The 11,841-nt window shown below is 37.6% G+C and overlaps 3 protein-coding genes across 3 annotated transcripts; all 3 read left to right on the plus strand.

Moving 5' to 3' along the window:
• The first annotated feature begins 29 nt into the window (after positions 1 to 29).
• On the plus strand, positions 30 to 3,557 carry LOC117633258 (lipid phosphate phosphatase gamma). The gene is made up of 2 exons (XM_034366981.1): positions 30 to 1,049; positions 3,248 to 3,557. The coding sequence occupies exon 1, from the start codon at positions 362 to 364 to the stop codon at positions 1,028 to 1,030; it is 669 nt and encodes a 222-aa protein (XP_034222872.1). The 5' UTR covers positions 30 to 361; the 3' UTR covers positions 1,031 to 1,049; positions 3,248 to 3,557.
• Positions 3,558 to 4,617: 1,060 nt separating this feature from the next.
• Positions 4,618 to 8,048, plus strand: LOC117629576. Its single transcript, XM_034362101.1, has 4 exons — positions 4,618 to 5,181; positions 6,361 to 6,821; positions 7,291 to 7,531; positions 7,649 to 8,048. Exons 1-4 carry the CDS (start codon positions 4,740 to 4,742, stop codon positions 7,756 to 7,758), a joined length of 1,254 nt encoding a protein of 417 aa, XP_034217992.1. The 5' UTR covers positions 4,618 to 4,739; the 3' UTR covers positions 7,759 to 8,048.
• A 1,775-nt stretch (positions 8,049 to 9,823) lies between these two features.
• On the plus strand, positions 9,824 to 11,841 carry LOC117629520. The gene has a single exon (XM_034362025.1). It carries the CDS (start codon positions 10,286 to 10,288, stop codon positions 11,273 to 11,275), a length of 990 nt encoding a protein of 329 aa, XP_034217916.1. The 5' UTR covers positions 9,824 to 10,285; the 3' UTR covers positions 11,276 to 11,841.

The following is an 11,841-nucleotide window of genomic DNA, read 5'->3' on the forward strand; positions in this document are numbered from 1 at the left end:
CCACTCTTTCCCGGGTCCACGCATGGTGGCGGTTCTTTTCCCGACCGTTTACAAAAGCAAAAGATAAAAAAGTTCGAGCGTCAACGGTTTATCGAGAAACAAACAATCCACATCAAAATCCATCGTCTTCACCAATTCTCCGCCACAACCATACCTACCATCCAATTTCTCAACTCTCTCACATCCCCTGAGCTCAGATTTTACTCAATACCAACCTCAAACCCTTTCCTTTCTCTCAAAATTCAAACTCCTTCAGAACCCAGATCCGATCAAACACCTTTTCTCAATCACTCTTCCCAGAAACTTGGATTCAATTTCTACCCAAAACCCAGAATTCTGTGCCTCTTTTGGGTTCTCCGCCATGGCTTTGCCATCACACAAAGCTGTGACATTGACCCACGTGAGGTACCAGAGGGGTGACAAACTGGGTTACTTCCTGGCATGGATTTCTCTGGTCCCAGTCTTCATAAGCCTCGGTGGGTTCGTCTCTCACTTCATCTTCCGCCGCGAGCTCCAAGGCATGTTCTTCGCTCTGGGCCTCATAATTTCTCAGTTCGTCAACGAGTTCATCAAGACATCGGTCCAGCAAGCTCGGCCCGAGACCTGCGCTCTGCTTGAGATGTGTGATTCGCATGGATGGCCTTCGAGCCACTCTCAGTACATGTTCTTCTTTGCTATCTACTTCACCCTCATGACGTATAAAGGGATTGGGCTCTGGCACACGAAGAACAAGTTTACTGTGATTTTTCTGCCTTGGGCTTTGGCTTTGCTCACTATGTATTCGCGGGTGTATTTGGGTTACCACACTGTGGCTCAGGTGCTTGCTGGTTCTGCTTTGGGAGTTTTTCTTGGGGCTCTGTGGTTTTGGTTTGTGAATTCTGTGCTTTACTCTTACTTTCCGGTTATCGAAGAGAGCTGGTTTGGGAGAGCGTTTTACATCAAGGATACTTCTCATATACCCAATGTGTTGAAGTTCGAGTATGACAATGCCAGGGATGCTAGGAACAAACTGGCTGCCAAGAGTAACTGATTGATGAAAAATCATCTAGGTATGTGGAATATGAACATGTCTTTACGTTTTAAATTCCTGAATTGTGCTACTGAAAATTGTGTTGTGATTTTCACCAACAAACAAATTGTGTTATGATTGGTTCTACCTTGGGTTTAACTTCAATTCAAGATGTAATTATATGTAATATCTTTTTATAGAAATTGTTACAGCAATCCTAGTGTATGCAGAACCTCAAAGGTTATAAAGATAAGCTTCACAGAATACCTCTTTTGATATTAGATTTATCTTACTGCATTACATTGTATATTTTTTTGTGATTCATAACCCTTTAGCTTCAGAGGGGATCTAGCAGCAAAGATGACCTGTAGTGTATTTTATATATATATATATATGCCACACTGATTTTTGTGACAATCTTGGTAAGTGATAGAGAATTTCGTATTGTTGAGGGAAAATGATGTAGCACCAACTAGCAATCCTAGTGTATGCAGAACCTCAAAGGTTATAAAGATAAGCTTCACAGAATACCTCTTTTGATATTAGATTTATCTTACTGCATTACGTTGTATATTTTTTTGTGATTCATAACCCTTTAGCTTCAGAGGGGATCTAGCAGCAAAGATGACCTGTAGTGTATTATATATATATACCACACTGATTTTTGTGACAATCTTGGTAAGTGATAGAGAATTTCGTATTGTTGAGGGAAAATGATGTAGCACCAACTAGACAGTTATCAGGACAATAATCAAAGAAAACAAGAGGCTTGAAAGAAAAGGTAGAAAAACTGAAAAAGATGAATTAAGGAGAAATGTAAGTTAAAATTTTAATTTTCTACGAGAAAAATGTAAATTTAATTCATTAACAAGTTTGCATAACCTGAATAGAATAACCTAGCTATAGAGGCCACTACAATTTGGATAAACATTTGTAAATTAATCTAAGATAATCACTTAGGAAATACCTACAATAAAAACAGAAAACTTCATCAAATGATCCAACTTATTGTATCTTCTATATTGAGAAGTACCATAACTGAAATGACCTATGTTTACAGTAAGGGGGTCATTAAAAATAGATTGTAGAATTAGTTTTTTTTTTTTTGGTCGAAGATTGTAGAATTAGTTGGGGACTAAGAAATCAGGTGAAGGCAAGATGGACCTACACCTCCTGTACGATGCTGCTAGGCTTTTCTCAGCATCCAAAGCCTTTTTATATTCCCATCTATGACCCTTTTTGCAGGCTTATTTAGAGATTGAAATTGTTACCAGTAGTTGATTAATAAGTTAGTATGCATTATTTTCATGGTATTAGTTTTGTTATTTTCTTTATTGTTGTCCTCTGTATTTTGGGGTTTTTTCTTTGTTTTTGTGGAATATGGTTCACTTGATCATGACTTGTGATCATAGTGATAAGTGTGATTCAAGAAGGAGGTTCAATATAATTTGTATGCTGAAATGGGTCTTCACCCTTTCTCATGCTCTCTTCTCAAATATAATGGTGATTCTTTAGTTGAAATGTTGAAAGTTTAAGTGTTTAAAGATTGGTTCCCAACAATTTAGCAGAATAGATAAAGAGTTTTTTTATATTAGGGTTTAGGATAAGAGTGCTGAAAGTCATGTTCCATAATCCATTAAGTACTAGCATTTGGTTTGAAATGGTGAAATGTGGTAGTGTGCCCATTTGTTCATATTATGATTTAGGTGTTTAATAAGTCTGCTGAGCTGAATGTGGCAAGTCAAGAAAGATTAGTATTAGAAACGGATGATTTTGTAACAAGTTAGTGTAGTATCAAGGGCCTAATTGAGGAATTTTAGTAATTTGCTTTGTTCACCTACAATGGGGTGAAACCGTGGGAACAGAAATCCAAGTCGAATATACTGTAGGCTTTTTAGATAATGATAATGGCCTATGAGTTGAAGACACTGAGGCTCTTTGTTCATCTGCTATATTATGAGTTGAGTTCTAAGAAATATATAATGGCATATCTTATATAATTACATATATGACATATGATTATTGGGTCTCCTATCCAGTTTATTTGAAAGTTTAAACTTGCTTGTGTCATGGATGACTAAGCAATTATTTATATCTCCTTGAGATCCTTTGACAATGTTATTCATGTTTGAGAACATTACATATGTTGTTTGCTCTGTGTGGGTGTGTCTATGTTTGGTTAAATCTTTTGGTATTCACATATAACGTTAAACGCTTTTCTTTTCCTTTTCTCTCCAGGTAAGTTGCTCAAGATCTCTGTCCAAGTGTTTGGCTACTGCGTGTATCAACGAGATGATTAAATATTTATCATTCGGTTTGCATCACTTGATTCAGAAAATAATTGTACTAGAAGTCAGTTAGATGGATCGCTTGGAGTTCAGATTGCTCCAGTATTAGAAAAAAGAGAGCATGTTGTGATATCTGAAGTTCTACCGTGTTGGAACAGACTGTTATAGATTGAGAAACTTTAGTTACCGTTAGTGGACAATTTTTAACATGTTTGTTCATCACACACATGAAATAGAAGTTGCATAAATTGTTTTTCCAATTGCATGGTTCATGAATTTGTGAATGCATTATGGTTCTCTAAGCCTCAGAATCTAGTTGCTTGACAGTTCTCTTGTGCTCGACTCCAATGCAGCAACAATTTTAGCATCCATTGATTCAGGATTTTTATTTTGTTTTTCACGTGTAAAAGTTTTTCCTATTAGAGACATTGACGGAAATGCTCTTCGAACTAGGGTCCATGTGATACATTGGACGAAATTTTTACATAAACCAAAAGTGGCTCACTAATGAGGGATAAGGAGGCCATCATGTCAAAAGAATCATGTGATCGTTTGGTGCTTTTACTGGTATTCTTGGGCTTCCTTTTTTTTTTAGTACAAAAGTAAATTACAACGAGAGTTTGTGACGGACTTTTAGATTTCGAGTATCATATAAAACTTTACAAATTACAAAATAAGGAAAAATGTGAAGTCCAAATGGTTGGTTGAGGTTGAGAATGACCCAAATTTGCTGTAAAATTAGTCTCTCGATAAATATGGTGGAAATTTCGAACATGAACTTGTCCGTCAGGATAATTAATGTCCTGCAAAATTGACAAAATTAGTTGTGGAGTAGAAATTCCTTTATTAACAAGACTAATTGAGAGTTAAGAATCTCCTTCAATAATTAGATTTGTATACCCGAAACATAATGTTGAAAAAATTCCAAATTTAGATTTGTATATTAGTCCCAACTCTTGGAGAGGGAACTTGTTCTCTCTCATATGTGACACAATTGTGTAATTTAGCTAATAGTCTAAATTTCACGGAGAAAACTTGTCAAATATTAAAAATAGAAAGAAAAAACATATACCGTCAAAATAAATTTACTACATTAAGACCAAAATTTCACTGTACGGCACCACTGAGGACTATATTGAAATTTGAATAGACCGGAAAAAGATTCAAAAGAAATTTCCAAAAACAGGGATCCAATTAAATATTCCCAATCGGACAGCCCGTGAAAGCGGGAAGCACGTGGAGTGCCAAAACTACCCCCGCCACGTCTCCACGTGGTAGTCGGTAACCAGTGTGAGACTGGTGAATTGGTAAATAACTCTTGGACTTGCAGAGAAAGAGAAAGCTTCACTTCTTCAGTTCCAGTGAGCAACACACTGAGGAGCGAAGAGCCTCCTCTTCCAAAAAGTTTACAGCTGGTTTTTGCTTTGCCTTCTTCTTCTTCAATGTGGCAAGCGGTTTTTGCGGCAGCAGTAGCAGCCTCCACCGGGCTGCTTGCCAAAAATCACATATTCAACTTCAAACCCGCCACCGATTCCGATCCCACCACCGATCACAATGCGGAGCCCCACCCAAACCCTAACCCTAACCTCTCCATCGCTTCCGCATTTCAGTCTGAGCTGCCTCCCTGGGAGATCGGCGACTGCGAGGAGCAACCAGAAGGGACGATCTTTAGGTTTTCGAGCGAGGGTCGGGGCGAGAGTGGGACCCGGTTTCGCTTGAGAAGGGGGGCCCGGTCGAAGAAGAAGAAAGGGGTTGGTGTTGAGGCTGAGAGATCTAATGGTGCGGAACAGAGGAGGACTGCTAGGAAAGTTGGCGTTTGCTTGAAGAAGAGGAAGACTGGGAAGAGTGTAGCTGCTGCCAAATGTGGATCGTCTTCTTCCGCAGGTTAGTTTTTCAATTGTCCCTCTCTCGTTTCGTTTCTGTATGGCTGCTGAGAAAATCGTATGAGGGAAAGGGAAAAATGATTTTACTGTTGAACATAAAAATGATCAATCTTTATGATCCTGATTGCTGAATCATGTAAATTTGGTGTCAACTGTCCGAAACTTATATCTAATTAGGCCTTCAAGAGCCAAATTATTGGTCGCATTATATTCCCAATTAAATTTAACATTTCAACATCATTGTCCACCACGACGTAGGGCCGAGGTTCTTGGTATTTTTAAGTTCAATTTTTTAAATATTGAAAAGCTTTACTTTACAACAGATATCATGAGCCATGACCCAGTATTTGAAAAAGTAGAATATTCTGGACGAGTATATAAACTCTTGCAAGTATAGAATATCTTTGCTAAGCCTTGAATCTTTCATTTGACATCTTGTTTGCTTTTGAAAAGGATTTGGTGGACCCTGATAGTCTTTTGCTTTGGCACAGACCCTATTTAAGTAAACATACCCAATTCTCTCTTGTGGTGATATTCTAGTTAAGTATAGGGCTATGGTCTTGCAGGCTATATTTTGTAACACGTTAGTCTTTCCTACAAAAAGACGGTGATGCTGGTTGTATGTTATGTGCAATACCGTTTGTTATGTTCAGAAAAGCATATTGCACAAGTTCCAGTAGGTTGAGTTCTGCAGGCAGTCTTGTATGAATTGGTACTGATGGTGCTAAAGTGGTTCCCAAAGGATAAAGAAGAATGTTGTATTAACAGATGATTCTTTAAGAAGAAGTGAATTCCAAATTCAAATGATTAAGTGCTTAGCATAATTGTCAAGAGATCTTTAAAGTTGATCTTGAAATTCTAACAGAAATCTAAACGTGCATTTGATCTTAGTTACTGCAACTTTAACCCGTCAGCATTTTTGTAGTAGTCTTCTAGAAGATTTTCCATGGGCTCGAACCTGTGTGGATTTTGTTCGCTTGTTTTAATTTTAGTGTCATAATTCACAAACATACTATTTCTGATGCTAGGAGTTTAACATTTCAATTTAATCTATACCTCCTTATTTAGTTGGGGACTTAATGTTGGGATCATGTACATGATGTCTGCTATAATTCACAAACATACTATTTCTGATACTAGGAGTTTAACATTTCAATTTAATCTTGTATATACTCTTCAGATACCTCCTTATTTAGTTGGGGACTTAATGTTGGGATCATGTACATGATGTCTGCTGGAAAAGCTGAGATCAATAAGCTGAACACAGCCATGGATGAGACTGCAAGAATTGTACATGAATTAAAATCGGAGCTTCATAAAAGAAAATCACCACAAAAGCTGCAAGCTTCAGGTTCTGCTAGTGAAGACAGTATGAACGATCAGACAACTAATTACAACATTACTCATCCAGGACTAAACAAGTCAAGTTCAGAAAACAGAGGCCCCAATGATCTGAGAATTTCCAGTTTTCCTGTATCTGATGGCGAATGTGCAAGTAGTGTTCTTACGGAGGAGCAGGAGCCAGAGCCAGAAGTTATGGACATGGATCAATTGGAAGCAGAACTTGAGTCTGAACTTCAAAAACTTCCATGGTGCATCACAGAAGCTCCTTGCCAAGAGGGATTGAGTAATCTGGGTGAGGTCAGTCTTTTAACATCATTATACTCTCTTTGAATAGGTTGATTTACCTTGAAGAGGTGTGCCATTATGCTGTTGCTATAATCTAAAGCTAACACTTACCAATCATGTGTCGCATGCTATTTAGTAGTGTTTTTAAAATGCCCTTACTTAATATAAAGGATGCTGAACCAACAACTTTATCCTAGTTATTTACCAAGTAGAAACAACTTTATCCTAGTTGGATTGCAAAATCTTCAAAGCTGATCACAACTAAGATTTTAAGTACCACCCTTGATGTACCAAAACTGTGTTATATACCTTACTCTTTATCGTAACCTGATCACTTTGAGATGTATGGATTGTGATTTTGTTTGTTTCTTTGGCGCAAAATGAAATGGCAAATGCTACTGTAAATGCCTAAATGGTGAAATTCATGTTGTGCCTACCTAACTGATTTTTCCCTTCTAATAAAAATGCATTTCCATTTTAGGATATTGTCCCTGAGCTAGAGGGACAGGGTGTTGATACCCAGCAGTTCCATGGAGTATTGCCAGCTCAACTAGATCAGAAACTATGCCATGTGCTCATCGAACAGCAGGAAAGCCAAATTGTGGAGCTGGAATCTGAACTTCACTCAGCCCAATCAAAGCTCCAAGAGAAAGAAACTGAACTTCAATCATTGAAGGACTGCGTTAGACGCCTGACAGAGTTATCTCTTTCAAATGTCTCAGGCAAGGCTTCATTATTTCCTTTTAAGACCCTTTTTCTTTAAACAATTTTTTTTACTCTATTTGGTTCTTTGGCAATGAAAATTTTCTCCAAACTCTAACAGAAGCATTGTTTCCCAGATGATGAAACCGAGGCACGAAATGTTCAAGAGCAAGCCACTGATTGGAAATACAACATGCAGAGATCTGAGTCAAAAAATCCAACGGTTGGGATGAAGAGACCCTATTGAGTCTGAATCCAATGCATGATGAAACTGCTTCGTATACAAGTAAGAAGGTAACTTAGTAATTTACTGGTAGACCATTGTGGGATGGGGGATGCAGGCAGGCAGCAGACAAAAAGGTCATGGGTGGGCCCCACCGATTCAGATAACAGCAACTCTACATTTCCTTTGTGTACAAACATGCAAGTTATTACATTTTGTGGGCACCCTACATTTCCTATGTTAGCAGTGTCAAAATTGGCTTATTATCACAAAACATCCCTGAGGTTTACGAAACTATCAGATTGCATCCTTAATGTTTTTTTGTGTCACTTATGGTCCTCAAAGTTAGTATGTGCAATCACAAATGGTCCCTGACGTTAGGGTCTGTCAAAAACTCTGTTAGTTTGCTATCGTGGCATACATATATATCACAAAACATCCCTGAGGTTTACACACTTATCACAAATGGTCCTTACGAATTTTTTTTAAAAAAATTTAAAATTCATAAAATTTTGGTTTTCTTTTTAAAATTATTTATAAATGAAAAAACAATTTATAGAAGGATTTTAATCTTGAGGACCATTTATGAACCCTAAACCTTTAGTTTTTTTTTTCATTTTTAAATTTTATGAATTTTAAATTATTTTTTAAAAACTTCATTAGTTTGTTGATGTGGCATATATATGGAGCCTACATCTACAATAATATAGTGTCACATGTATTTAAAATTTAATATATATTTTAAAATAATTATAATTCATAAATTTTAAAAAGAAAACAAAAATTTTATGAATTTTAAATTAAAAAATTTCGTAAGGACCATTTGTGATAGGTGTGTGAACCTTAAGGATGTTTTGTGATATACATATATGCCACGTCAGCAAACTAACGGAGTTTTTGACGAAACCTAACGGCAGGGACCATTTGTGATCATACATGCTAACTTTGAGGACCACGAATGACAAAAAAAAACATTAAGGATACAATCTGATAGTTTCATAAACTTTAGGGACGTTTTGTGATAATAAGCCGTCAAAATTTGCAGCTGTTTTTCTTGCATTATGCAGTGCTGCCACATGTAATATTAAATTCTGATATGGTTTATTTAAAAAGCCTAATTGTCTAGAGCTCAACACTCTTTTTTCAGTCTTTACCAAGTGATCCTTAAAATCCTATTTGACTTGTTTGCCCTGCCTGTTTCTTTTTTTGAGTGCCAGAAAAAGGAGTTCTGAAACCCAAGTTGAATTTTTGTTTTCTTGTTGGGGAAAGGATATCATTCAAATTCAGTAGCCCCCAGCAGCTTTCAAGTTACCATATTGCACTGAGCACACTGTAGGTTGGTGTGAAATGAGTAAGGGCAAATATGGGAAAGAAGTGTGTGACTTTCTCTAGTGCGATGGTGGTTGTGTGGTCTGGATGTGCAGAGAGAATTGAATTGATGGGAAAGTGGAGCCACTAAAGTGGCGTGTTGGAGAATTGGCTTTCCCTGTCCTATGAACGATGGATTTTTGTGCACGATTTGAGTCTCTCTCACAAAAAAAAGTAGAGTTGGGTGACTCCTTACCTCACAATAATTAAGCCCGTATGATTGTCAAGATGCATGTAGTCATAATTTTGACTAAATGACATCTCTCTGTTGTTTTAATTTAGAATAGTTATTACGAAGGTTAGGCCAGTTGATTTGGACAGTGAGATTGTCTTTTTCTATTCAAGTTCGAGTTCCCCTCCCTTTATGTAGATTAGGTTAATTGAGAGTAAAAATATATTGTGTAAACACTTAAATTTGTCCAAAGCAAAAGACAGTTGTTTTTGAATTGACCCTTTCCATATTTTTCTTAAGGTATATGTGTTTATTTTTGTTTGTTAATTGGAAAAGTCTTCTTAGATGGAAATGTTTTCTTACCACCACAATCCAACCACATGTTCATACATGAATCCAATTGGATCTGAATGGTAAGAAGACATTTGGTTAGGCCTTTTATTGGTAGCTGATTAAGCAAGAGACTTTTTTGGTAGGTTATGATTTTGTTCCTTTAAAAACAGCGGGCTTCCATCACCATTCAATCATAGCTCTGTTGAGTGAGAGACTTCGAGTGGACAACCTCTGAAAATATAATTCCATATATTTAAGACCAAGAAAGAAAAACCCAACTTTCGTGAAGATCCAACGGCTCAGATTGCATGAAGATATACAGCACACATATCATCCACATGGGCATTGTATCACCTACGCTACAACAAAGTCCCAAAAACAACAGTTAAATATTGGAAAAACTGACCTCGAGAGCCAAACACAACCCTACAAAGCCTACAGCCTTGAAAGATTGAAAAATCTTTACAGTCGATTCATCCATCCGTGCAAGGATAAAATACAAAATTCACACAGAAAAAACCCAGCAAAAAAAAAGAAAAGAAAAAGAAAAAAAGGAAGAAACAAAATTGAAGCTAAAACAGAGCTCCAGAGTCACCCATTTACAGAGCCTTCTTCCTCAATCTCAAAAGCTGAGCAAATCCCAACCCATCATTCAGATTATTCGGTTGGGTCAAAAAAATGAAGCTATCTGCAAAACCCATATCGAGTCCGGGTCGAACCGATAAGTTCCCGCCTCCATTAGTGAGGTTTCTGAGGACCAATGTTGGGAGCAGAAGCAGAGGGCGGTTACGTTCGAGCCCAATGTTTGTGAGGAAAAAAAACACCGCCATTGAAACCCAAGAGCCCTCTTCTCCTAAAGTCACGTGCATGGGGCAGGTCCGAGTCCGACGATCCTCCAATCAAGGCGGGTCGAAACCTCTAAGAGCCCGGCGGACCGGAGCTCCGACCCTACGACGGTGTAAATGGATCCAAAACGCCATGCTTTGCCCCCATTTTCCAGGGAAAATCAAGCCCAAGTCTTTTGGACCCGTTTGGCGCAAGTGGGTACCCTTTTTTCAAGTGGGTTTTTGCAGGAAAGGCCAAATTAAAGAGGACGCGCCAAAGATTGAGTCGAAATTTGGAGATGGAATTGAAGTTTCAGATGGGGAAGAAGAAGAAGAAGACCAAGAATATGAAAGAAAGGCCAAAGCTTTTGTTTCTTCTTCTTCTTCTTCACCACCAAGGAACGCTTTGCTATTAACTCGATGCAGATCTGCGCCATATAGGTCTTCATCTTTGGCCAGTAGATTTTGGGGCTCACCAATAAGAGCTGAAGAAACAGAGGAAGAACAGAGCACAGAGACCCAAAACGGAGGAAATTGCACCGAGAACGAGAGACCCATATCAGAAAGAGAGTCCATTTCGGATCAAGAAGCGAAATTAGACTCAGAAAGTGAAGAAAAACTGAAATTTTTCATGGAATTGGAGAGTTCAATCAGAGAACGAATGGCCAAATCTGCAAGTATCGAAGATAAAGACGAGGACTTTGGAGGCTCTGCTCGACCTCTAATACTCACAAGGTGTAAATCAGAACCAGCAAGAACAGCAGAGAAGCTCGACCCGGAGCTGAGCTTCTGGAGAAAGAGAAGGTTGGGTATTGTTGATTCATGCTCACCAAGTTTTTTGTGATTAATTAATTCAATTGTTAATTAGTCTCATTAGTTTTTTCTCTGTTCTCTAATTCTTTTTTAAAAACTGCACATAGTTTCTGAACACAATTTTTTTTTAGTGATTAAAACTTGAAAAGCTTGTATTCTCACATCTGTGGCTGTACGAGGGAATCTCCATGGCTTTTTTCTCTGAATCTTTCTTTGGTAATATAAAAAGGTTAATCTGGTCGTACAGTTGAAGCTGAAACAGTGAAAATCTGCTTTTGCTGTGTGTTTATTTTTGTTCATCTACTGAGACTCATAATCAACAACAACAGCAACAGCTCATGGTCAGGGGTAGCTTTATTTATTGCCGTCTTTGATGCCATTGAATATTGAACTCAGATTGTGTCTCGGATTTCTCAAAAACGCTTTTCATGGAACTGTTTTCTGCCTTTGATTACCATTGGATACTCCTGACCTACTTTTTTCTTCTATTTAGTTAGCAGAAGCTATTGACTAAAATAGTAATTAACATAACCAGAAGGTGACCTAGTTGAGTTTTATAATAAGATTAGTATAATAAAATTGGAGTTCACAGTTGAA

Source organism: Prunus dulcis, chromosome 6 (genome assembly GCF_902201215.1).
Source record: "Prunus dulcis chromosome 6, ALMONDv2, whole genome shotgun sequence".
In the NCBI taxonomy this organism is placed as follows: domain Eukaryota; kingdom Viridiplantae; phylum Streptophyta; class Magnoliopsida; order Rosales; family Rosaceae; genus Prunus; species Prunus dulcis.